Raw genomic sequence first — 26650 nt, 5'->3', positions numbered from 1 at the left:
CAGCTCCCTGCTTGGAGCACAGCCCCACAACCTAAGCCCACCCTTGGGCCCTCTGCCCCCACCCCCAGCCCATCAGCTCCATTTGGCTTCCCTCAATTTCCCAGCTCAGGCGGTCACCACCTTCAGACATAGTGGTAGAGGCTTCCTCATGTGCTGAGGTCACTGGACTCTGGTCCTATTCTACTGTGTGAACCCACCAACCCCACCTCTGCTTAAATCCCACTGTTCATGTCCAACACCAGCTATCACAGGGCAGGGAACTGCATTGCCTGGTCCTCCAAAAAATCCTTGCTAGATTCCCAACTGGGTCTGAGGGATTGTATTATCTTCCCAGGCCTACGAGGGGCATGGTTTCATAAGCAGAAATCTCCCAGCGACATGCCCAACCTGCCTTCTTTCACATCTCCATCCGGGAGCCTAGAGTCCTTTGTCTAACTTTCACGAGTGTGGGAAAGGTAGACTGCCCAGGTGAGCTCCCTTTGTTTAAAAAGACAAACGAAAAGCTATGGGAGGATGGTGAGCCTGGCAGCCAATCTGATATCAAAGTCAAGATCACTCCCTCCAGCGGAAGTTTGAAGGAACTCCTCTCGTGGTACAAGAACTTGAATGGGGCGGGAATAACTCCCAGATTAAAAGACTCCCTGCCCCTCACCTGTGCAGACTCCATCTCTGGATCCCCTCCCACGACAGCGTGGGAGCGCTCTTGCGCTCGCTCTCTCTCGCGCGCGCTCTCGCGCTCTCTCTCTCTCTCTCTCTCTCTCTCTCTCTGCCTAATAAAGTGCTTTTCTGCAAAACTCTTTGGGTCCGATATTTACTTGAATGAGCCCACCATACCTCCAGGCCTCTTCCCCGATTCCTGGGGCAGGGGAAGCCAAGAACCTGGAACACTTGGTTACAGGTCCTCACAAAAATTCCGGCCAATCCCACACACTCACACCCATGTCCCGGACCCTACCACCTCCTGGCAACAAACATCTTGAGAGTCACAGTCGTTTCAACCCCTTCCCATCACAATGCCCACCCCTTCTGCACCGGTAGGAACAGCCCCAACCCCATCATCAGGCAATCTGGCCACGTGGCTCCCACTCTCCCTAGAACTGCTGATGTAAGGAGTTGCTCTTCCTAACCTGCTTTCTCCCAGGTCATCCAGTCATGGCTACCGCAGTCTTCACAGCTCAGTGGACTTTTCTGGAGCATTTGAGCACCTCCCACTGGATCCTTCTGGCCACTCTCCCCATCTACACCCGCAATAAATGAGTTCTGTTCGCCGAGTCTCCCCAGCTCCCAGATGGTTCGGAAGCATAGAATCAGCTCACTAACATGTGAGACCTTAACAACAGACATGTAACTGATTTAATGGTTTTCTCTGACAGCTTTTTGCCCCCTGCCCAACTGCACCATAGCAGGACCAATGACTTAATGAAGAAGCAATGAGTGAAATGGCAGGATCAGTCAGGCTGTGAGGGAAATTTGGAGAGGATCTGAAAATCATACCACAGGCAACCATGTGGCTGACCCAGCTGGTGGGTGAAGCTGTGCTGTCCTTGCTGTTTCTCTGGTCATTTAACCTGGCTCTCCTCCGGCCTGATTGCACTTGCCTGTGTAAGGTTTCAGATCACTCCAAAGATGGAAAAATGGATTCACTCACCTTGGACCTGAGAAATACAGGCAAGCCAACTGAAGCCTGAGCAGCAAGTCACCAGTAGGCACATGTCCTCAGGAAAGTGGAGGCTGGACAAGAAGCAGGCAGTGAGGACCGAGTCGGGAGGGCTGACCGCCTGGTGACACCAGCGGCCCTGCCAGCCCCTCTGCCAGCAGGACCAGAACTAGCCAATGCCCAGTAAGGGAGGCTCTTGTAAACTGCCACGTGTGGGGAACACACACAACACACTCTCCACATGCACAGTACACTGCTCAATGGTGAACCTGGGTCTTATGGGGCCTGAAATGTATGAATTGAAGGAAAGAGAATAAAGATATGTAACATTTGCAAATGTTATCAAAACCTACAACCATGTGACCATATTGCTGGAGCCTGGGGAGGGGCTCCAGCAAGTGAGGGGCTGAATCTTCAACTTCATTGTCTTCACAATAAATCCACACATAGCTCACCACGCCCAGCGACATGAGCTCTGCCACCCCCAAAATTCCAATGTTGAAATCCTCACCCCTGAGGTGATGATATTTAAAAGTAGGGGTGATTAGACTATCAGGCCAGAGCCCTCACGAATAGGATTCAGTGCCTTCTAAAAGAGGCCCTTCCACCGTGTGGGGTTACAGTGGGAAGACACTGAATCTATGTGGAAACAGGAGGTTGGACTTTCTGGCTCTAAACCTAGGAGATAAACATCTGCTGTTCATAAGCCACCAGTCAATGGTGTTATGTTATAGTGGCCCAAATGAACAAAGGCAATCCCTGACTCTCAGAAAAACTCCTGGCACCCAGCAGGTGCTCAATAGACACAGAAAAACGAGCTTCAGTCTTCATCCACTGCAGATAAATATTCTTTTATTTCCATACTCTTTGCGACATTTGTGGCACAGGTATTCAATCTCACAGGGATGTTAAAACCCACACTTGGAGGGTGTCCAGGGTGCTTAGGAGTCGTGGATTTGGACACTCACAGGCCAAGCCTAAGGGTCCTCAGGGAAGCTACTCCTCCAAGTCACCTGCCAGGTAGATGGGCTTCCTTGGGCAATGGGTGACCCTACCAGGACAAGAGGAACTACCAGGGACTTGATGGCACCACACAGCAGCCACCTGTTCTGACAATGTGACACAGGCCAACTAATGCCCAGGAGAAGCCACAGCAGAGCTGCCTGGGTTGGTGCCAGGGCAACAGGCAGAAGTGACTGTGCTGCCCCTGGCTGTCCTCCACTGGTGGCTACTATGTCATTCTGATAAAAAGTAAAACTAAGATGCCATGAGACTGAAAATCTGAATCATTGCAGAGACACATTCTTAAAATTAAAACAAACCCATAAAATTGTGTCTAGAAACTCTGCCTGGTGCCAATAAGCAGCAAAGTCCACAAAGAGTAAAAAATAAAACTTCAACAACATTATTAAAAATCAAAACTGGACTCGACTAGAATCACTTCTGGTTAGTCAACTAGTGAGCCCAAAAGTGACTTAAAAGTAAAAATCATTATTAGCAAGAGATTAAGAACGTAACTTCATTGAGAAGTCAATGTTAAACGAATAGTTCATTAAAAGTTTCCTGTTTAAAAAGAAAAAGAAAGGCCCAAACAACCATTTCAAGGCAGAGCAGGCGAAAGGCCCGGAACATGCCGGTACGCTCACTGCCGGCTGCTGAACAGGGAACCCAAGGCCATCAGGATGGAGGGCGTGACCGAGGGCTTAGAGGAGGTGGTGTACTGGATGAGATACTCTGGGTAGACCTGGTGCTTCTCAAAGATCACGAAGATAGAGGGGTCGGATACGCTGTTCACGCAGCTATCGTAGAAGGCATTGCTCTGGCCCTCCTTGTTTGGGGGGCGGACAAAGGAGGCATTGCCCCTGACGAACTCGCCCACCAGCACCCGGGCCAGGAACATCGTGTGGGTCTGCGTGTCGGATTTGCTGTAGTGGTGAGAATACGCAGCATCGCGGGCAAAGTAGCTTCCTGAAATGATAGTGAGGGTTCAGCTGGGTGCCTGGTGCAAGGGCCCGCAGCCAGGAAGGGTCAACCCACTGCGGACAGCGTCCTGGTGACATGCAACACCAGAGGCCTCTCTTCCGCCCCCCGCATCTCCCGCCTTCCGTCCATGCCATGTCTCCACTCTCCCTCATGAAGACATATGCATCAATGACACCAACACCCTTCTGAGTGGCAGGATCTGAGGAGTTGCCAAACTGAGACAGCAAACTCCTTTCAAGTTCCAGATCTGCCCCACAAAACCTAAAGGCCTCTAGACACATCACTACTTAATCTGTCAAACCTCAGTTTCCTCAGGCATAAAATGGGGATGTTCAGCCCAACCTTGCAGGGTTGGCATGGACAATAAATGAGATCCCATATATGAAAGCAGTCTGTAGACTCTGGCAGCACAATGCATAGAATTATGAGCCCTGTCAAATGGGAACCTGAGGTGGAAGCTGTCACCTATACATTTGAATTCACAAGTCTACCACTGGCTGCTGTCCATCTTGACTCAACAGCTTTGTTACATCAGACGGAAACTGACTGACAAAGAACTGATGAGCCTGGAACGTGGGCTGCTGGAACATGGAACATCAGAAGAGAACCTTCTGATACTCTTCCAAGGAAGAACTAAGGGTGATCTTCTGCAAGGGGCAAATATTTTTAACGCATTATCGTCAAAGTGCAGAAAATGTTCTCAACTTGGTAAGCATATGGTGCTTCCAGAAGATAATGTTCTGTTCTTGGGATATGTTAAAGGGTGAAAGGAGACAATATATGCCACCTACCTGAAAATGGTTCCGAGACAGAGAGAGAGAGAAGTGGCAACATGTTAAAACCAATGAATCCAGGTAAAATTTACCCCACAGCTTAATATTATTCTTGCAACGTTCTTGAATTTGGAATTATTTTCAAAGAAATAATATTTTAAAACTTCCTTTGGAAAATTTAAAAATAACTAAGCGACAAGAAAACACTCAGATCACTCACATGATAGCTAGAATACAAGTTTACATGAGTATCTCTGAGGGTTTCTGGTTTCTATTCTAAGGAAATCAATAGTAAACGCACAGTCAGGGAGTTGATCAGGGCTGGGAAGGTATCCCCTCTTCTCTCCCATCTCTGTCACCATCTCCCAGGGCCTCTGCTCCACACGGAAGCAACACCCCAGCCTACGCAGGCCACCCTGCCCACACCTGAGGTCAAGCTCCTGGCAGTGCCCGGAGGAGCGACACCAAAGGTGCGGCTGGTAGCCATGCGCAGGTACCACCACGCATGGAGTTTGAACCTGCTCATCAACTCAGGCTGGTCCCCTTATGCCCTCTCAGTCTGTTCCCAGGCAGGGGCAAAGCTACATGGGTTCTGCTGGTGGAGGCCGGTTTTGCCTTACCCTTGCCGTAAGAAGTGCCGTGAAGACCACAGACCCGCCAGTCAAAGTTCTGCTGGCAGATGGCGTCCACGAACATGGCACTGGTGCCGTGGAACAGCTGCCGCTCGTCCACAGCCTTCCCTCCGTTCTGCTTCTGCATCTGTCCTTTTTGCCTAGAATTGCAGAAGAATGTGTGCTGGGGCAGAGTGTGCCAGCCACCAAATACAGCTGGACTGATGCCAAAAAAAACATATTTTTCCAAAATTCCAAGTGTCCTGAGACCAAGAGACACAGGTCACAGGCTACCCTGGCTAAGCCTGTGAGGTTCCAGCCATAAGCCAGGGGGTGGGAAAGAAGGGGGATCGTGGGAGCTGGGTGAAAACCTTCCCTCCACAGCTTCAGACTGCTGCGGCTCCCTCAACTCCAAAAGCAGAGCAGCCCTTGGAAAGCGGGCACCATTTCTCCCAACCCCACCCCCACCTTGCTCCTGGGTGGAGCTGAGCCCTGGGACGCTGTAGGAGAGTTTTGAAGATGCTGGTCAGGGGACCCGTCCTTCTCCCCTCTCTTGTTCCCAGGCTTCATAACTGTGCACAGAGTGCACACTGCCCCAACCCCATGTAGGGATAGGTCAGCAAGGCCCAGCCTGCCTGGTGACCTGTTGTGGGACTCCTCCCCACACAGACAAGTGATTGGGTGCCCAAGGACCAGCCAGTCCTCATGTATGAACCTGAGGCCCCTGATCTCCAGCCACAGCCTTATGTTCCTGGGGATAAGTGTGTGGCGGGCTGTACCAACCCTGCCCATTGGTCTCTGGGAAGGCAGAATGGACAAGGGAGAGTGCTGGCTTTGCCACCGCTCATGAACAGGATTAGGTGGTATGCTCCGGGAAGCCTCAGTGCCCTCATCTCTACAATGGAATGTGCCACCACATTGCCCTGGGGGAACAGATGAAGGACGCAGACACACAGCTCCCAGCACACCGCAGCCCTAACTGCTACTCTGCTTTTCCTGGAGGCCCAGGCCACATGTGGCAAGCAGCCAGCGGTGTGAAGGCACAGAGCCACCAGCCCACCAAGAGCAAGCCCCAACGCACCACTGGTAGACTTCCCAGAGAGCCAGGTTCTGCACTCGCTCAATCTTCTGAACAAAGTAGAAAGGCAGTGTGCAGTTAAAGAGGTTCCAGACCTTCTGATACTCTTCCGAGGAAGAACTAAGGGTGATCTTCTGCAAGGGGAAATGTTTTTAATGCATTATCGCCAAAGTGCAGAATAGAACTCAACCCCTTCCCAAGGCTTCTTTAAATACTAGAACTGCAGAAGCACAAATGCCCAGACAACAATGGCCCATTCCCATCTCCCCCGATGATGTGGTCTCTCCAGGAACAGGAGACAATGAGTCCTCATGGAACGTCGTTGATAGGTTCTTGGAAACTGCAACTTTAAGTAAAACAACAAACTGCATGCCATAGGAACTTAATTCTTGTTTATGTCAATTAGCACATGGGAAGTTGGTTTCATTAGACAGTATGTTGTTTCACGTTAAGTCAGTTTCCAAGAACCTGTTGATGATGTGGAGGATTTACTATGTTTGCAGATGGTAGTCACTTCCCTCCTTATCACTGTGAAACCAATCTAAAGTACAGACATGTGATGCTTAAGCCACTGTCCTGGGTATCCCCTGGTTGTCCCTGCCCTTTTTGTCCCACACAGGCCGAAGACACAGGTTGGACTACATGGTCTAAGGACCACAGAGTTGTTGAATGGACAAACATGTCTGACCCATTCAGGTCCTTAGCACTTCTGGCCTACACGGTTGGCATCTGCATGTGCCTTGTACAAGCTCAATAAGTTCTCCCAGGACAGGGACCATCATGTTATGAAGCTGAGTTGAACAGTGCCCGGCAGCCGTCAGCCCAGGTGCCTCACGCAGACGGGCAGCATCAGATGTGAGTCTGCTTATTCTCCTGTACTCAGCACAGTCCCCACTGGTTAGAGCCCCTCAACAAGCTGCTGAATTGACTGTCCATTCTCCTGTCTGCTAGTCATAAATGCCTTCCCTTCTGACAGTAACCCCCCCGCCCCCGAAATGTCCATCCGACTCAGGTCCTCCCCTGGGCTTCTTTTCCTTTTCTTGCTTAGTAAAATTGGAATTTATTGGTTAAGCCCAGCCCATAAGCTCCTTATTTCTGCCCTTTCCAGCAAATTTCACATCTCATCCTCCTCCCTCCACAAGACATCCCCTCCCTCAGAGTTACAGTCATCTCCTGGGTGGTTTAAAAAAAAAAAAAAACGCTCTGAAAAAAAAAAGCAAAAACAAAAATAAAGCCCACATCTGTCACTGCCCTCCTGCCTGCCCCAGTGAGCCCCAGCCTTACAGCTTCTTCAGTGTTGAGGAACAGCATAGTCTGCTCACATGTACCCACCTCCACAGAACACCTTCTTGTCCAGCCCCAGTCACATGTGTTGCCTACCTGAAAGCCTGGGTCTGGCAGAGCAGAGGAGTCCCAATAGTCTGGGATGTTCTTTGGGCCTGGAAACTTGGTATTGCTACAAAATGTAAACAAAAACACATAGACATTTTATTCTTATACAAAGCAAATCTACCAGAGGTGGTCTCTGCTAGCCAATGTCAGTCTTGAGTCTCAGCATCTCATATTTTAGGAGCAGGTAGAAGGCAAGGAAGCACGTTCACACAATATTCACAACATGAGAGCACTTTCATCTTTGCCTACGTAGCAAACTCCAAACAGTCCTGAGACATCTATTTCTCACCTGTGTCCCAACTACCACGCAAAAGGGAGAAAAGGGATGGAGCGCGTGCATGGTTAAAGGAGCACACACAGGGCCATAAACGTTGACCCACAATTCTGAAAGTCTAAGAGCTCTAAAGACATTTTTAAGGCCTCAATGAGATACAATTAACATTTTAAAGCTTGTTTTATATAGCTCAGGAAAAGCAGGGGAAAAAATGAAATAAAACAATTTTTAAAAAACATAAAAGTGATGTTAAAACTCATTTGGCAGTAGAAATTTGACTTAGTAAGAGTCCATTGTGGTCTGTATCTGTCCTTAAACTGACTATGCATATTTTTTACTGCAGAAATACTAATGTGCTAAAATACAGAGTGTCACATGACACAGGCATCACATTACCTTTCTAAAAATAAATAAAAGCAGTTCAAAAGACATATGGCTCAAGGGTTCAGGAACAAGGGCTGTGAAACTGTAACTACGAAGCATTCCTATTAAGTTTCAGAACACACTGTTCTTTCTAAATAGACCTACCTTCTGTTTCTGCTGGCATGAGACAGATACCTTCATCCTAAGCCTCAAAGAACTCCCACAAATAACTTTCCCAGGAAAACCGCACAGTTCAAAAATAACAAAGCAAGGTCCTACCAGCAAGAATCAGCCAAAAACAGACCCATGAAGACTTAAGATGCTGCAATTATCAGACAGATTACAAAACAATTATTCTTCCTATGTTTAAAGAAAAAAAAGACACAAACTTTAAAAATATATGCAAGGAACAGGAAACTATAAAAAGACCTGGAAGATCTAAAAAAGAACCATATAGAACTTACAGAAATGATAAGTATAATCCTAATAACAAAAGTGCAATGGACAGGCTTAATCCAGCAGATTAAACCAGCTGGAGAGAGAATTCAGTGAGCTGAAAGGTATGTGAAATCAAATTGTCCAGAATGTGACCTACAGCAACAAGGAAAGGGAAAATGTGGGAAAGAGGTTGAGACATGGAGAACAGTGAGAAGGTCCCACTGGAATATGATCAGAACCTAAGGGAAGCTCTAGGAAGGAAAGAGAACAGAGTGGAGGTGATTTTCAAAAAGAACTGAGATGCACCAATCCACAGCTTAAGAAGCCCAAAGAATCTCAACCATGATCAATAAAAGCACATACCTAGACACACTTTAGTGAGGATGCATAACTCAAGACAAGCAGAAGCTCTTAAAAGCAGCCAAAGGAAAAAAGAGTGATTACTGTCGAAGAAGGACCCATTAGACCAACAGGACTCCACTGTCTTCTGGCTTCCACTGGAAAATCTCTACAACCCAAAATTCTATACCCAGTGAAAATGTCTTTGAAGATTCAGGGAAAAATAAATACCTATTGGCCAGGGGCAGTGACCCACGCCTGTAATCCCAGCACTTTGGGAGGCCAAAGTGGGCAGATCATTTAAGATCAGGAGTTCAAAACCAACCTGACCAATATCATGAAACCCCATCTCCACTAAAAATACAAAAATTAGCCGGGCACAGTGGTACACGCCTGCAGTTCCAACTACTCACAAGGCTGAGACAGGAGAATTGCTTGAACTCAGGAGGCAGAGGTTGCAGTGAGTCAAGAAAAGCCACTGCACTCCAGCCTGGGCAACAGAGTGAGACTCCATCTCAAAATAAATAAATAAATATTAAGACAAACCAAAAACAGAGTTTTCCAACAAATCTTCATCAAAGGCAGGTTTGTCCAACCTGCAACCCGTAGACTGCATGTGACCTAGGGCAGCTCTGAATGCAACCCAACACAAATCTGTAAACTTTCTTAAAACATGACATTTTTTTTTAAGCTCAGCTATCTTTAGTGGTAGTGTACTTTATGTGTGGTCCAATTATTTTTCTTCTAATGTGGCCCAGGGAAGCCAAAAGATTGGACAACCCTGATCTAAGGTAATCTGAAAGGACAAAGTGGTAAAATTCTGAGTAAATTTAAAGAAACCTTCAGAGTATAAAATAACAATGCCTCTTGAGGTTTAAAAAATGTTGAGAGGATGTGGAGAAATAGCAACACTTTTACACTGTAGGTGGGAGTATAAATTAGTTCAACCATTGTGGAAGACGGGCGATTCCTCAAGGATCTAGAAATAGAAATTCCATTTGACTCAGCAATCCCATTACTCGGTATATACTCAAAGGAGTATAAATCATTCTATTACAAAGACACATGCATACGTATGTTCATTGTGGCACTGTTTACAATAGCAAAGACCTGGAACCAACCCAAATGCCCGTCAATGATAGACTGGATGAAGAAAATGTGGCACATATACACCATGGAATACTATGAAGCCATAAAAAATGATGAGCTCGTGTCCTTTGTAGAGACATGGATGAATGTGGAAACCATCATTCTCAGCAAAATGACACAAGAACAGAAAATCAAACACTGCATGTTCTCACTTATAGGTAGGTGTTGAACATGAGAACACATGGACACAGGGAGGGGAGTATCACACACTGGGGTCTGTTGGGGGCGTCTAGGGGAGGGGCAGCAGGGGGTGGAAGGGTGGGGAGGGATAACATGGGGAGAAATGCCAGATATAGGTGATGGGGGGATGGAAGCAGCAAACCACCTTGTCATGTATGTATCTATACAACAATCCTGCATGATCTGCACATGTACCCCAGAGCCTAAAGTACAATTTAAAAATAATAATTTTTAAAAATGTTGAAAGGAAGGCAAATGGAAGAAAAGATAGGAGGGCAAAGATACTGATTTACTTGCACATAAGTGAAGAACATGTAGTTCCTACCATAGCCTTAAAATATATATATATGAAGGTAAGAAAAGAAAAAATAAGACCTAATCACATGAATGAAACATTTTTATGGAGGATGGGCAACATGGTGAAATCTTGTATCTATAGAAAATAAAATTAGCTGGGTATGGTGGCATATGCCTGTGGTCCCAGCTACTTGGAAGGCTGAGGTGGAATGTTGCAGTGAGCTGTGATCACACCACTACATTCCATCCTGGGTGACAGAGTGACCCAGGATATTTATTTGTAAACAAATAATTTTTACATGACACTCCTGTATTATAACTTCTGAATACGGATATCACATTTTAAGACTCCATTAACTGTGTAAATAGAAAAGTTGTTTCTGAAAGCGATCTACCCTCAGATTCCCCGTTGGCCATGCAGACCCAAGCAGACTTCCTTACTGGAGTTAATGACCACCAGCTGCTGGCACACGGGTTGGAGGGAAGAACTGAACACTTACTCTGTGTGAACAATGTGTGACACTCTGCTTACAGGAGTGAGAGGAGGAGACTCTGAATTACTCATATCTTAGTCTGAATCACTTTTAGTTTGGACATTTGGCATCTTCTTGTGGCCCCCTGAAAACTAAATTAGAATGACAAGAAGAGAGATCTACTCTCAGAAAACAGACTTTTCCAAACCTTGTCTAGGGTAGGCTCTGGATAGAAAAGAATAAAATATGACTTCCAGAAATAGGAGGGTCATAATCAACCAGAATTCCAAATCCAGAATCAATAAGAGACTGGTACATTTAACTAAAATAAGAATAAGAAATATATCTTTATGGTAAAATACTTCATAGGCAAAGTCAAAAGGCAAACAACAAGCTAAGAGAAAATATTTGCCATTTATATAACAAAACGAGGGCCAAGATGTCTAATAGATAAAAGGCTCTTGATATTTAAGAAAAATACCAGAAAGTTGATAGAGAAGTGGATAAAAAAGACCAACAGTCCACAGAAAAAGAAGTGAAAATAGTACTTACATGTTAGAAATAATATTCAACCTCACTTCTAAGAGAAAGTAAAATGAGGTCCACTGATCTGTCTTTGACCCCTGAGAACTGCAAAAGCCCAAGAGCTTGACAACTCACTCTGACGTCTCATGCATCCTGGTGGGTGTACACAATGATTCCAGCCCATGGAAAGGAACTTGCTTTACTTTCTAGGACTCTGACCTAATAGTCTACCTCCAAAATTTGTTTTATTTAAACAAAAAAATAGAGATGAGGTCTCACTATGTTGCCCAGGTTGGTCTCAAACTCCTGGGCTCAAGCGATCCTTCCATCTTGGCCTCCCAAAGTGCTGGGATTACAGGTGTGCACCACTGCGCCCAGCCATACCTCCACAATTTGAAACAGCACAACATCAAATGGTTCATCACAGCACTCTGTTTTGTAAGAGCAAAAGACTGAAAACAACAGAAACACCCATGAAAAGGGACATATTAAATAAATGATGACACATACATATTATGGAGAACCAATAAGGAAGAAACAGATTGAGGAAGTTAGTGAATTGAAACAAAGTGATTATCAGGATCTATTTTTAAGTGAAACAAAAAAGGTATAGAACAGTATACATAGCATGTTCCCTTTTGTGCAAGAAAAGAAGAGAAGAAAATACTTTTACATATGTGTATGCAAGTGCTTATTTTTTCAGAGAAACCAGAAATTAATGCTACCCACAGTGGGAACAGGGTAGACAGAACAGGGGAGAAGTTACAAACTACTGAGGATCCATTTTACATAGTTTTGACTTTTAATCACAAAGGTTTTACACAGTCAAAAACAGTAATAATAATTATTATTATTTTTGAGACAGGGTCTCACTGTGTCACCCAGGCTGGAGTGCAGTGGCATGATCTCAGCTCACTACAGTCTCTACCTCCCTGGGCTCAGGTGTCCCTCCCACCTCAGCCTCCTGAGTAGCTGGAACTACATGCGCATGCCACCACACCTGGGTAATTTTTGTATTTTTTATAGAGATGGTGTCTCGCCATGTTGCCCAGTCTGGGCTCAGGCAATCTACCCTCCTCAGCCTCTCAAACTGTTGGGATTACAGATGTGTCACTGCACCCAGCCCAAAAATAAATTTTAATTTAAAAAGGAAAAAACTAAGGCACATTCCCAGGAAATTACTTTGCTAGGTCTGACTCACAAGGCAGTTCCGTGGACTGGTAACACCTTTCTCCTCTATCTTGTACCAAACTCTTTTAAAAATGACCTTTGCATGCTTCACAAAAGAACCAACAGAGATACTGTGAATTCTCCATAAAATAAACGCAAGTCAGACCTCTCAAGCGAACAGAAGGTGTAACAAAGTCAGCTAGCAGCAACATTGCTTAAAGTCCCAGCACTGGCTGTAACAAACCCAAGCTGTATGGGCACTGTGGTCCCTCTCGACCACGCAGGCCACCTTCTCCCACCATATGGCTGTGTGGTTTGGAGAGCACTGACCCCTTCCTCTCAGCTCCAATCCCATCCCACCTCCCCAAGCCTAAAATAACGCCAGTGGTTGAGTTTGGGTCTGATCAGTGCAAAGCACAAGAATTTCCCCTCATCTGTGATAGAGGTTTCTTTCTTCCCTCCAAGGGGCTGACAGGCCACAGGCTAACCTGGTGACTCCTGGCAGCCATCTTGTGACTGAAACTCACCCTGATAAAGCTTGCCCATTAGTGACTGCAATATCTGTTCTTAGAATTTTGGTATTCTATGATATTCAAATACTGAATTACATGGGTTTCCAATGGTGTACTTCCATCATTATTTCATTATTTCAACGTTTAAAAAATTCTAGTCTATGACTCAATGATTTCATGGAAAAGACAAACTGATGGGTTGGCTTCAAGTCTAGACTCGCCTTCAGAGTCTGTCTTTTCCATGGAATTATTGTGGATCGCCACAGGCAGCCTTCTAATTATGCATCACAAAGCTTCGACCCACAGGGTAATTCCCACTCTGGTCCCACTAGAAGAAGACAAAACGGTAACAGACTGCAGGAGCTCTTCTCTGTACAAGCCAGCGAGTACCCGAGTGCTGTCTGCGGCAGGCTTTCTGTGGCCGCTGCAGAGCACGCCCCCAGCTGATTACATGTTAAGTACCATGCCCCTTATTGCCACCTACCAGGTTTGCATGGTCGTCACATCCTGGGGAGACACATACTTGGGTCTGCGGCAAACCTTTTTAGTTGTGCCATAGACCAGGTTTTTCTGAATGAAGGCTGAAAAAAACATAACCAGTGAAAAAAAAAATATATATATATATACATACACACAGGATGGCAATGTTTTATAAACACAAATTAGACAGATTTGAAAGCTTAACCAAATGTGTAAAGCCCAGAATTAGTCTGTTAAAAAAATAAGGCCATTTTACACATTTCAAATATTCATAAAGAAAATAGGTATCCTTAGGAGACTGGGTTTAATGAATAGAGGAATGATTAGTAATTGACATATCAATTATACATGAGTGCTTTTAAATTGTTGCTTCCAATCTTGTTTAAACCATTATTTTGCTTAGCAATTTTTCCCAGCTTGGATATAAAAAAGACTCAGCCCAGCCTGAGACCAAACTACCACGTTTTGAATTAGAGGGATTCACAGTGAATATAAGTTTTATGACTTTTTTTAGTTAAATTATGGCAGTATTCATCAACCTTTCTAAACCAATAATATCTTTAATAAACAAATTTCTTGCTTCTCCACCCTCAAGAATCCCATATTCAACCTGAGGATTTGGAGTTGGGGGAACTGACCCCTCAAGTTGAAAAATGACAAATACCTAGAAGTGTTTGTCATGTCCCTGCCCACCAGGAACACCCTCTCAAGTCTTACTTTTTTTTTTTGTTTTTTTTTTTTTAAAGAGATGGGGTCTTGCTTTGTTGCCCAAGTGCACCTTCAACTCACTGGCTCAAGTAATCCTCCCACCTCAGCCTCCCAAGTAGCTGGGACTACAGGTGTACGACACCATGCCCAGCTAATTTTATTTTCATTTAAAAAACATTTTAATATGTCCAGAGTTAGCCTTATTGCACTTGAGCATAAACTGTATGGCTATCCAAGTGTGTGTGTCTTACACTGCAGCCCAGATGGTCATCATTCCTGGAGGCCCACCGACATTCTCATTCAGAGCCCATGATCCAGATGCAGCAACCATGACCCCTTCTGTTACCCACTACTCACCTGCCCATCAAGACCATTCTCACTGGCATATTTAAATGGGTGATACTGGTCTAATGGCTAACTGTGATGAATCTTAAATGGCTTTCACTGGTGAAATTAAAAGTGAGCCAAGAAATGTGGACTGTCTAAACATGTGTTAGACACATTCTTCTATGGACAGAGTAAATTACCCTTCTATGGACAGAGTTAAAGTGAGGCCTTTTCCCTAATTTACGCTTCCAGAGTATATCCTAGGCTACAGCCTGCCTTTGGGAGATTCTGCCCTGCCTAACACCAGCTAACAGGATGCTAGAATTCTGCCTCTGGAATCCTGGCATTTGCTTTGAGTGAATCATTTGTGACAAGAATCCCTAAAAGGACAGAACTGAACTGTCCCTGAAATTTCAGAACAAGTCATTTGGGCTATTTTGTGTTTTAAATGTACTTGCTTCCTCATAAATAGCTAATGTGTGTGGCAGTTTGCTTTGAGACTTTATATTTAGTAGTGAAGTTGGGGGGGAAAGAAGCCAATTCATCTCAAGCTTCTTTTGTGGATTCTGTTATTTACCTACCAAAAAAAAATTGTGCCCACTCAAATGGACTCAAATTGGCTGTGGTTGGTCTGGAGGAATCATAAACTGCACTGTGCTCTTCCCCATCCCTATCATGAGGTTCTGTTATGTCCCCAGGGTGTGGCCCAGGTTCAGAATGATAAAGGTGGTATGTGACATTTGTGACATATCTCTTTTGATATTTTCTAGATATTTCAAAGAAATATTTTAGATTGCTGTCAGCAGCAGTCAGATGCGTGCTTGCCACACAGCCCCTACCTCCAAGGCAGTCCTAATTTGATTGCTGTGTATGCTCTCACTGTCCCCTTTCATGCACTGGTATACGTCAGGCCATGGAAAGCAAACCAGACCACATATGGCTGGCACTCTCCAGCAGAGGCGGTTCGCACTCTAGAGAATAAGCTTCTCTGTAAAGGCATGTCAAGGGGGCAGTGATCTGCCTTAAGCAAAACCACAAGTGCCACAAAACCACAAGCAAAACCAAGGCCAAATACAGGCAGCCAAAGTAGTTCTAGGGTAATTCCCAGACACTTCGCTACACTCCACATAGAATAAAGGTCTGCAAAAATAAAGAAAACCATAAACTGTGTTTAAAGGAAGGCCACTTACTCCCTTATAAAATGCTGAACATTCAGAAGGACTCAGAGTGTAAAATGTGAAATACAGGCAAAATGGAACTGAATAAAGCTGGACCAATATACTCATGTGGAAATGGCTTAAGAGAAACTAAAGTAAAAGTAAAACTTAAAAAATTCTCACAAATCAGCCACTTGGAGGAACTGGCCAAAGGGTGACCTATTTCTGTGTGTTAAGGCAACTAGGACAAAACATTTCAGCCCCAGCCTCAGGACACCATGAGTGCATGAAAATCTGTTTCCCGGGGACTTTTAACTACTCTGTGTCCTACCCTGCGTTAAACTCATCAATGTCAAAGTCGCCTACAGAAAAGATGGCAGCAGTCAGGTGCGGTGGCTCAGGCATGAAATCCCAGCACTTTGGGAGGTCAAGGCACGAAGATCACTTGAAGACAGGAATTCGAGACCTGGCCAACATGATGAAACCTTATCTCCACTAAAAATACAAAAAATTAGCCAGTTGTGGTGGCTCATGCCTGTAATACCAGCTATTGGGGAGGCTGAGGCACAAGAATCGGTTGAACCCAGGAGGCAGAGGTTGCAGTGAGCTGAGATCACACCATTGCACTCCAGCCTGGGTGACAAAGTAAGGCTCTGTCTCAAAAAAAAAAAAAAAAAAAAAGATGGCAGCAGCACTGCCACAGCAGGCAGTGAAAAGCAGACGCTGTACAGCGGAGCTGCTGTGACACCTGTCAGGGACTAAGGTTAGTCCTCGGACACAGCAGGATAACCATACTGCATGCATGCTGTATGCTTGTCCTCCACACTTGGGGCTCCTGCTCCTCCTGGGGTCCATTCTCCTCACACCCTTGATGCAGCTCTTCCTCAACTGCACAGGGCCAGTGTCATCTGTTTCCGGGTCTGTCTCCCGTTCTACACGGGTGTACCTTGCTTTTCTTTCCTGTACCCACCCAGGCCCTTGGTGTGTACACACAGCTCCTCCAGGGTTAAGGTGGAGAGACAGAGCCAACACAGACAGGCTCTGCGGGGTGAGGGCAGGGGCAGAGGATACCTTTGAAGTCTAACTCGTAGTTGTGCTTTCCAGCCTGGAACTGCAGGGTGGCTGCCTGGCTGGCAGAACCCGGTGCACAGTAGGCCAGGTAGGCCTTCTCCACGTCGCTACTGCTGACAGAGGTCACGGGGTGTGCTGTGCCCTGTGAGGGAAAGTCAGACACTTTATGAAGGCAAGAACCAGCGGTGATGAGGAAAGACACTGGTGGCACCCACGCCACATTTCAGACATGCTCACGGTGGACAGTGACTGTCTCCTGAAGCTGCCCTAGCAAACACAAGGCAGCAAATATGGGTCCTGCCAAGCAGGACGACAGGAATGGGAACAACAGAAGGGAGGGTGCTCAAGTCACCTAGGATGGAGGACGCAACAGCAGCTCAAATGCTGGTGGAAGAGCAACAGCAACTTCCTGAGTGCTGCCTGACTGGACAGCCCGGGCCAGGCTCCTCTTACCCGTCTATTCATGTTCCCACCATCCTGAATCAGAGTTCGGTCCTCTTCCTTGTGGTTTTCTTTTTCTGGTCCCTAGGAGCATTCTTCTATTTTTTTAATTATCCATTTCAATCCCTCTCCTTCTACAATTAGCTACAGGAAATCTCATACCTTAGGTTAGACTGAGTTTAAATTCTGCCTCCCAAACCTGCTGGCTCTATAACTTTGGCAAGTTATCTTAACCTCCCTGAGCCTCTGTTATCTCAAGCTTGTAATGTGAATAACAATAATACTTATGCCATATTCATCCCTTTATATATCATCCTCACAGGGTTGGAGAAATTATTTAAGTAAGGCATGCAAAGCACTTAGTACAGTGCCCGGAACAAAACATACTCAATAAATGTTACTATCATACTGTTCTTATTAAATTTGACATTACGTTGACAACTAAAATCAAAGTTATTGAACCTGTAATTAACTCCTTCTGTCCCTGTCAATTTTCCTATTCCCCCTACTGCTGCCATCCTAGTCTTCCTATGTCACAAGCTTTAGGTGCTACCAGCCGAACAACAAGTGAGACAAGATTCACCCATGCCTCTGGGCAACTGAGCCCAGCAATGGAGGAGAGGAACAAAAAGTATGCAGACATTTCAAAGCGTCAAACACAAGGTCCCACACAGGTCTCATGGGTGCTCTAGACTCTGAGTGGGGCAACTAAGAATGACCAAGAAAGGGTCTGATCCAGCAAAGCCTTCTTGGAAGAAAAAAACATCTGAGCCAGGCCCAAGCCCAAGGGACAACAATGAGGTGGCCCCATAAGGGCCATGAAGGGCAGGAATAAGAGGTATAATGGTTTGTAAAGCAGCCTCCTAGTTTACAGTGTCATACTGGTGCCTAAGTTTCTCTCTCTGAACTCTCCTCCTTCAAAACCAAACCATTATACTAGAGTCTGGGAGGAAAAGGATGTGGCATAAAAATCCCTTTCAGACAACAAGGGGAAGGGAAAAGAAAACAATCCCTCCCCTTTGGGCCTGAGGAAATGAAGTGGGGAGCCAGCGAAACAGAGAGGAGAAGCAGCAGTCAGAGGCCGGCATCCTGCCCCTGCCCCAGGCCTCCAGTCAGAATCGCTGCAGATGGGTGGTCACAGCGGGAGGGAAGATACAGGTGGATGAGCAGAAAGCAAAAAGCAAAGGATTTTTTGCCCCCAGTGGGATGTTTGGAAGGAGAAACTAACAATGGCAGCCACATCATGTGTGAGGCTGAGAAAGGTCTGGGTTTAGCTCCTGGAGGCACCAGTCAGATGTGGAAGGAATGACAGATTCCCACGTGTCCTATGGCAGGACCAGCAGGTATCTCTTTTTGATGTGAGATGTTGGAGTACTTCCTGGGCTCAGACAGAAAAATCTTAGCTTTTCTGGGAATCAAGAGAAAACTGTTTTGAAGTGGCAATTAGCAGAAAACTAAAAAAGAAACCCAAATGTGGGGTTACACCAGAAACGTGTAGGAAAGGGAAGACAAGAAGAACCAGATCATCCTAGGCCGTCCAGCCTGAGGCCGCCAGGCCTACACGTGTTTCTACGCCCCCACCACCACGTGGCGTATCAATAACATCCACACACTGTTCCTCCCCAGAGATTCTCAAACTGCTTGCGATGAGTTTCTGCACTGCCACAAAGGAGGAGGAGCACAGGAGAGAAAGGGGGAAGCTCCAGGTGTTGGTTGGCTGGAGGAGAAAGGCCCTGCCCACAGAGCTGTGATGATTCGATCTGAAACCACCACCAGGGAACCCTACCTTTGCATGGGTTGCCCAGAGCCCTGTGTCATCTCATTCAGCAACCAGGGGTCTCCCCCAAGAAGCCAGGCAGATCCCCAAACAAAATGAAAGTGATGGTCACATGTGCTAAGTGCCTTGCGCCTGCCATCTGTCCCTCCATCTCGTCACAAGGAAAGCTGGGATTCACGAAGTGTGATGGGACAGTTGTCCTCTCCCCCTCCTCCATGCCAGGCCACAGCCTCTTCTCCTCACACTCCTGACCAAACCCAGAGAGCCTACCTGGACGAGGCCCACAGGGCAGGTCAGAGAGAGTCCCAGGCCACCCATGAAAGGGAGACAGGTAGGAAAGGCAGGCAGGACAGAGCAGCAAGCAAGGAGGACTGGTGCTGGCAAGAGGGGAGCAGGTGAACAGAGGGGAGAGGAAGGAATGTGAGGCAGTGAGGTCATCGCTGAGAGTGACCATCTCCAGCTGACCAGCAGACACTTTTAGCAACACCCTCCCCCTTCCAACGGCCAATGTCTATTTCCTGAGGACCAGCTATGTATGCATCATTCTACACAAAGGATACAATGGGGCAAAAGAAAAAGTCCCTGCCCTCATGGAGCTTAAAGTGTCACCAGAGGAAAAAGGCATTCTGAGTGCAGTTAAGAACAAGAAACTAAAGCTTCATTATAGCCTCTTACAACCCCGAAGATTACAAATACCTATCAATTTTCATTTTGGAGAGGGGTGTTCTTTATCAATGGTGCCTTCCCTAAGTTATACTTCTTTTTTTTTTTTTAAGACAGAGTCTCACTCTTTTGCCCAGGCTGGGGTACAGTGGTGTGATCTTTGCTCACTGCAACCTCTGCCTCCCAGGTTCAAGTGATTTTCATTTATACCTCAGTCTCCTGACTAGTTGGGATCACAGGTGTGTGCCACCATGTCTGGCCAATTTTTGTATTTTTAGTAGAGATGGGGTTTTGCCATGTTGACCAGGCTGGTCTTGAACTCCTGACCTCAAGTGATCCACCCGCCTTGGCCTCCCAAAGTGCTGGGATTATAAACATGAGCCACCATGCCCAGCTTAAACTTGTACTTCTATAAGTGAGCAGCGGACTGCCTTTAATCTGACTCATCCACAAACACCTGTGAATTAATTGACAGCAGCTAGTTTTTGTTATTTGACTTGAATTCCAAATCTATACATGATATAAATCAATTTTCTTATATTTGCCTACCTTCTTTAAAGTTGCAGAAATGGCAGACAACTGGTCACCGGTCTGAAAAGCCTTTACCTCTGTACCACAGTTACACAAACACCCTTGCACACACACACACCAGCTCTGGGATTAAGTTACCTGTTCAACAAGAGAAGCATCTTTCTATCCTATTTAATGAAACCAATGAAGAAGCTTGATCGCACCACAAATTTGTCATTCAGTTCTCATGAGCCAACAGATGGAAGCTCTTCAAAGATGAAAGCTCATACAAATAAACTCCAACTTATCTATTTTTGCCATAATTCTCCCAAAGCAAGTGAGTCACACTGGGACCTGGGGATCCTCGGCTCTCTCACGGATGCCCCAGAAAACAATACCGGGGCTCTTGTTTGGCTCCACCCTTACAGATCCTTAGGACAAAACACTCATCCTCTTTCCATCACACTTACCTGTCTTCCATATTCCTGCCAAGAACCAAACTCATCACTCCAGTACCAAATCCACTCAGTGGTGAGGATGAAGTGTGGAGGTTTGGTGACAGAGGAGGCCGTGGAGAGGCGGCGAGCCTGGGTAGCACCGAAAGTCATGGAGTTAAAGTTCAGACAATCGATGTGAACAGCACCCGGTGACTCAGGGCACAGGATCCTACAAAAGAAAGCAGAAGCAGGCTAAAAATCCCACCAGCCAAGCAGACACAGGTCCCTGAGCATGAGAACACACAGCTGGAAGGCATGAATAGTAAATATGACATGCGCATTTTAGAAAAAGTTTCCAGAGGCAGGGGAAACTGCTTTTTCAGATCAGTTTGGAGGTATAAAGGTATCAAAATCAAGATAATGTGGAAGACTGGTTATGATGAAAACTCCTCTCAGTACAAAATGCAGAAGATGCTGGTTAAAACTTTTTTTTTTTTTAATGCACTGCTGAGCTGGCAAGAAAGGGAAGTCCTTAGAAGCCAAAAAAAACAATAGTTAACACATGCTGTTTATTGTGTGAACCAGACCCTGCATTAAGTATTTTATATGTATTAGGAGATGACATTTTCATAACCCTATGAGATTGAGACTATTATCTCCACTTCACAGACGAGAAAACAGAAGCTCAAGAAGGTGAAGAAGGCGGTTCAAGGTCAAACAGCTAGTCAGTGCGACAGCTGGCCTTTCAGGTGGGCAGTTGGGCTGCACAGCCTGCACCTGAGCCACCAGGACACACTCCCTTTCTAAACGCAGTACTGCCTGAAAACCAAAGGGAAGGTAGGAAACTGGAGAGGGGAAGGGAGGAGAGGGGAGGGGAGGGCAACAGCCAGGAGCTATCGCAGGGCAGTGTCTATAAGTAATGACAGGGAGCCTAGGCTTTAGCCACAAAGGGGAAACAGGAAACAAATGCGGGGTCTGAGTAAGGCAAGAGGCTGAATCTCAAAAGAGACATCTCTGCATAAAACCAGGACCCTAAAAGATGACCCACCTTAGTAAAGGGGGACTGGAGAGGGGACTTGCCTTGCAAAGACATCTGGCAAGGAAACCTCCCTATATTAATGTTGGTTCTGGATAAAGGAGGAAAAAATTCTTCCGAGAACTCATAAATCATTCAAGCCTCACAGAAGTTTTAGCCTGGTTCACATTTTGTGATTATTAGTTGCAAAGATGACCCAGGGTAGCACTTCTCATAGAAGCAAACACAAATTCCTCTGGAGGAACTGACCTTCAACTCAGGCCTCAAAAGAATTTCTAAAGAAATTTCCATCAAACATGAGGTCAAATCAAGTAAGTCACAAAACGTGGAAACAGAGACACTATGAGCAAAAGTCAGCAAAAACAAAATCAGATCACCATGAACTACTAACATTAGTATTCTTAGACGCAAATATATGTGATGTGTTTTTTAAAAAGGAATTGAGCATCAAAAGTATGAGTAAGAATCAAGAGACTATCAAAATTGGGTAAATTTAAAGAAAAAAATAGAGCTTTTACTTTTTTCATTATTATTTTCTTTCTCCTTCCACTCCCTCCAAAACTTTTTTTCCTCTTTTCCTTTTTTATTTATTTATTTTAATTTTTTATTTTTTGAGACAGAGTCTCGCCCTGTCACCCAGGCTGGAGTGCGGTAGCACAATCTCAGTTCACTGCAATCTCTAGCTCCCAGATTCAAGCGATTCTCCTGCCTCAGCCTCCCAAGGAGTTGCTGGGATAACAGGCATGCACCACCACGCCAAATTTTTGTATTTTTTTTGTACAGAGTTTCACCATGTTGGCCAGACTGGTCTTGAACCCTGGCCTCAAGCCATCCACCCTCCTCAGCCTCCCAAAGTGCTGGGATTACAGGCGTGAGCCACCGCGCCCAGCCTTAGAACTTTTAAAAGTAAGTAAATTAACTGAAATTTTAAAATCATACTTTGATAGGACACACTGCATCTCAGAAGAGGGTGAAGTAATGAACTGAGAGCCTGAGGGGAAGAAATCCAGCAGAGTTTAGAAAGAGAATAAAAGAGAAGTTAGAAGACATAAAAGATAAAGTGGGAAGACCTCACCATATATCTAATGATAATTCCAGAGAAGGAATACTTAAGGAGATCATGGCTGAGGAACTCAGAAAGCACAACAAAACATGAGTTGCACAAATTCTTTAAATCCACACACAGATCTTGGTGAAACTGCACGGCACCAAAGAATGACAAGATATTAAAAGCAACTGGAGAGAAGAAACAGACTATCAACTATACTGGACTGAACTGTGTCCCCAAGAAGATATGTTAAAGGTCTAACCCCTGGTACCTGTGAATGTGATCTCATTTGGAAACAGGGTCTTTGCAGATGTGATCAAGTTAAGATGACATCATACTGGATTTGAGTGGACCCTAATCCAAAACTGATGTCATTTTAAGACGAGGGAAATTTAAACACAGACACATGGGAGAATATCCCGTGACAACAGAGGCTGAGATTGGAATGATGTGTCTACAAGCCAAGGCATGCCAAGGATTTCTAAGCATCAGAATCCTGGAGGCAAGAAAGGATCTGCCTATAAAACCTTCAGACAGAGTATGGCCCTGCTAACACCTTCAGTTTGGACTTCTAGCCTCCAGAACTGTGACAAAATAAATGTCTGTTGTTTTAAGCCATCAAGTTCATGGTAACCTGTTATAGCAGCCCTAAGAAATGAACTAGCACCATCTCGATTTAGGCTGATAGCTAACTTCTAAGTAGAAGCAATGGAATCCAGACAACAATGAAATAATCTTTGAAGAGTTGAGAGAGAATACCCAGTAAACCTATCTTTCAAGAATGAGAAGGAAATAAAAACTCTTTCAGACTAACAAAAAACACAATTACCTCCAAACTCGCAATAAAGCAACCTCCAACAGAGGAACTTAAAGAAGGAAAATGATAAACAAGCAGAAGTGTGAGCAAAGGAATGGTGAGTAAGAAACAAAATAATTGTGTAAGTTTAAATAAATACTGACTGCCTAAAACAATATGAATTTCTAACCCCTGAAATTAAAAATACTATAGCAGTAATACATACAGTGCATTTTTTTTTTTTTTTTTTTTTTTTTAACATAGAGACAAGATCTAGCTGTCACCCAGACTGGAGTGCAGTGACGCAATCACAGCTCACTGCAGCCTCAAACTCCTGGGCTGAAATGGAGTTCCCTCTGCAGCTTCCTGAGTAGCTGGGACCACAGGCATGCATCACCATGCTCAGCTAATTTTTAAAAAAATGTTTCGTAGAGACAGGGTCGCTCTCTGTTGCCCAGGCTAGTCGTGGATTCCTAGCCTCTAGCAATCTGTTCACTTCAGCCTCCCAAAGCACTGGGATAACAGGCATGAGCTGCTGCCTTCGACCCACATCTTATGTGCCTGGCACTGTTCTGAGTGTTTTATGTATATTAACTATTTAATTCTCAAAATAACCTGATGATGTAGAAACCATTATTTTATCTACTTAACGTAGAGTAAAACTGAGGTAAAATAAGGTTAAATAACCTGGTCAAATGCATATAATTTGTAAATAAGTTTGAATGAAACTAGTCAGAATTCAAGTGTCCAAGGTTCTTTCATTGTTTGAGAGAATGACAAGAGGCACTGATTAGCTTAAGTTGTTACACTAAAAGTCTGCTAAGATAAAGAGTCTGTTTAGATTTCCTGGGCAGCCACTGAAAAAATAAAAATTCAGTATATAATTTCCAAACAAATAAAGGAGAAAAAGCCAAATGAGGAAAAAAATCTAACAGAAGATCAAAAAGAGAAAAGAAATATACAAAACGTGGATCACAGCAACAATTATGATGAGTGGCAGATATAAATCCAGATCCACCCATTACTGGCCATTTGTGCTTCCTCTGTTGGGAAGTATCTGTCTTTACAGTTTGCCCATTTGGAAGGTGGAGAATCTGAGTGAAAGAGGCCAGACACAACAGTACATACTGTGTGGTTCTATTTATATGAGGTTCAACAAAAGGCAAGACAGAGGTCTCAGGTGACAGAGGTCAGAACAGTGGTGAGCGATGGGAGTGAGCACTGACTGGAAGGAGGCATGAGGAGATGGGGTAAGGCAAATGATCCATATCTCAATCAGAATGCTAGCTACATAAGTGTATGCATTTGTCAAAACTTACTGAACTGTATGCTTAATATCTGGGCTCTTCACTGTGCGTAAATTTTGCCTCAGAAAGACTAGGGTTGGTATGTGAGCCATTTAATCCTCCTAATGGGAGTAATTGGTTTCACATACTTTACCAATAGCAATTTCCACGTAATTGCACTCTAAGTGCAAATTTATTTTATACACTCAAAAAGTAGGCTCTAATTCTCTTCTTGGCAACATATTTAAGCAAGCTCAATGCAAAATATGTTAAGTATTTTAAAATAAGGCTATCTGGGAATTCCCTATTTCCTCTGAATTGAGGGAAAATACTAGGACATGACTGGAAAAATCAAAAAAGTTAAAGGTTAAACCATAAACAGCAGTTCAGCAGTCTGGCTATACAGGCCAAAGGCTAAAATTTCACAAACAGAAATGATCACCTTTCACTTTTCTATAATAATGAGTACATATGTACTTGATCAATTCCAGCACCAAATAATTGAGAACTTAATACTTGGTCTTGGTACCATCTTCTCCTTTTCCCATTGCTCCTCTCTGGAAGGAGAGAAGTGGGAGAACAGAGCCACCAAAAGCAAAACTGCCTTCACTGCACACAGAAGGCCAGGCACAAAGCAGAGACAAGACACATATTTCTTACCTTTCTATTCTGGGATTGCAGTATTTCTCTTCAATAAGCTCCATTTTGTCCAAATCCTTCCACTTGCCTCCATCCAAGAATTGCCATCGATACGGCAAATGGAAATGAACTCTATTGCATTTATCTAAAATAAAAAACATAAAGGAGTGAGGTAGCTTGGCAATACACAGCATGCCCTAGCCTTGTGGTTGTCAACAGGTATGGTCCTGCCCACTGACCTGGCAACATTCTGGAAATGTGTGATAGAGTCTGTTTTTTCAGTGCAGGACTGCCTGAGCATTGAGATATGGAAACACTTTTTGTATTTTATTATGTACATTGCTATGATTTAAATGTCTGTCCCTTCGAAAACTCATGTTACAACCTAATCCCCAATGTGATACGATTGAGAGGTAAGGCCTTTAAGAGGTGACTGGGACATAGATGAATGGAGTAATGGGTATATGGGTTACCATGAGAGTGCAACTGGTGGCTTTATAAGAGGAAGCAAGCCCTGAGCTAGCATGGTCAACCCCCTTGCCATGTGATGCCCTGCAGCACCTCAGGCCTCTGCAGTCCCACCAGCAAGAAGGCCCCCATCAGATGCAGGCCCTTGACCCTCAACTTCTCAGCCTCCATAAAGCTAAGACACAAATTCCTTTTCTTTATAAATTATCCAGTTTCAGGTATTCAGTTATAAGTAACAGAAAATGGACTAAGACATACATTTTCCTTATGTCTCAGGTTTTACCAGGATCTTACTTTTTTTTTGTTTTTTGAGACAGGGTCTCACTCTGTCACCCAGGCTGGGGCATACGGGCACAATCATGGCTCACGGCAGCCTCAACCTCCCAGGCTCAGCCTCCTGAGTAGCTGGGATTATGGGTGTGCACCACCACCCAGCTAATTTTTGTATTTTTTATAGAGACAGGGTTTCACCATGTTGGCCAGGCTGGTCTTGAACTCCTGGCGTCAAGTGATCCACCTACCACGGCTTCCCAAAGTGCTGGGATTACAAACATGAGCCACCACACCTGGTAATGTTTTATAAATATGTATG

The 26650-nt window shown here is 44.8% G+C and overlaps 1 protein-coding gene across 1 annotated transcript in view; it reads right to left on the bottom strand.

Moving 5' to 3' along the window:
- Positions 1-2489: 2489 nt before the first annotated feature.
- PARP12 (poly(ADP-ribose) polymerase family member 12) overlaps positions 2490-26650 on the bottom strand; it is a 39240-nt gene continuing 15079 nt past the window's right edge. The window contains exons 5-12 of the mRNA XM_032275633.1: positions 25612-25735; positions 20819-21014; positions 16958-17099; positions 13699-13795; positions 7483-7558; positions 6106-6236; positions 5034-5185; positions 2490-3625 (exon numbers count right to left, since the gene is read on the bottom strand). Of these exons, the coding sequence (XP_032131524.1) occupies positions 3300-3625; positions 5034-5185; positions 6106-6236; positions 7483-7558; positions 13699-13795; positions 16958-17099; positions 20819-21014; positions 25612-25735 (1244 nt within the window). The 3' untranslated portion in view covers positions 2490-3299. The remainder of the gene's footprint in view (positions 3626-5033; positions 5186-6105; positions 6237-7482; positions 7559-13698; positions 13796-16957; positions 17100-20818; positions 21015-25611; positions 25736-26650) is intronic.

The sequence above is a fragment of the Sapajus apella genome, unplaced genomic scaffold (assembly GCF_009761245.1).
Source record: "Sapajus apella isolate SASKATOON/1434 unplaced genomic scaffold, GSC_monkey_1.0 scaffold7, whole genome shotgun sequence".
In the NCBI taxonomy this organism is placed as follows: domain Eukaryota; kingdom Metazoa; phylum Chordata; class Mammalia; order Primates; family Cebidae; genus Sapajus; species Sapajus apella.
The sequence above is the reverse complement of the archived record's forward strand: the minus strand, read 5'-3'. Positions and strand labels throughout refer to the sequence as shown.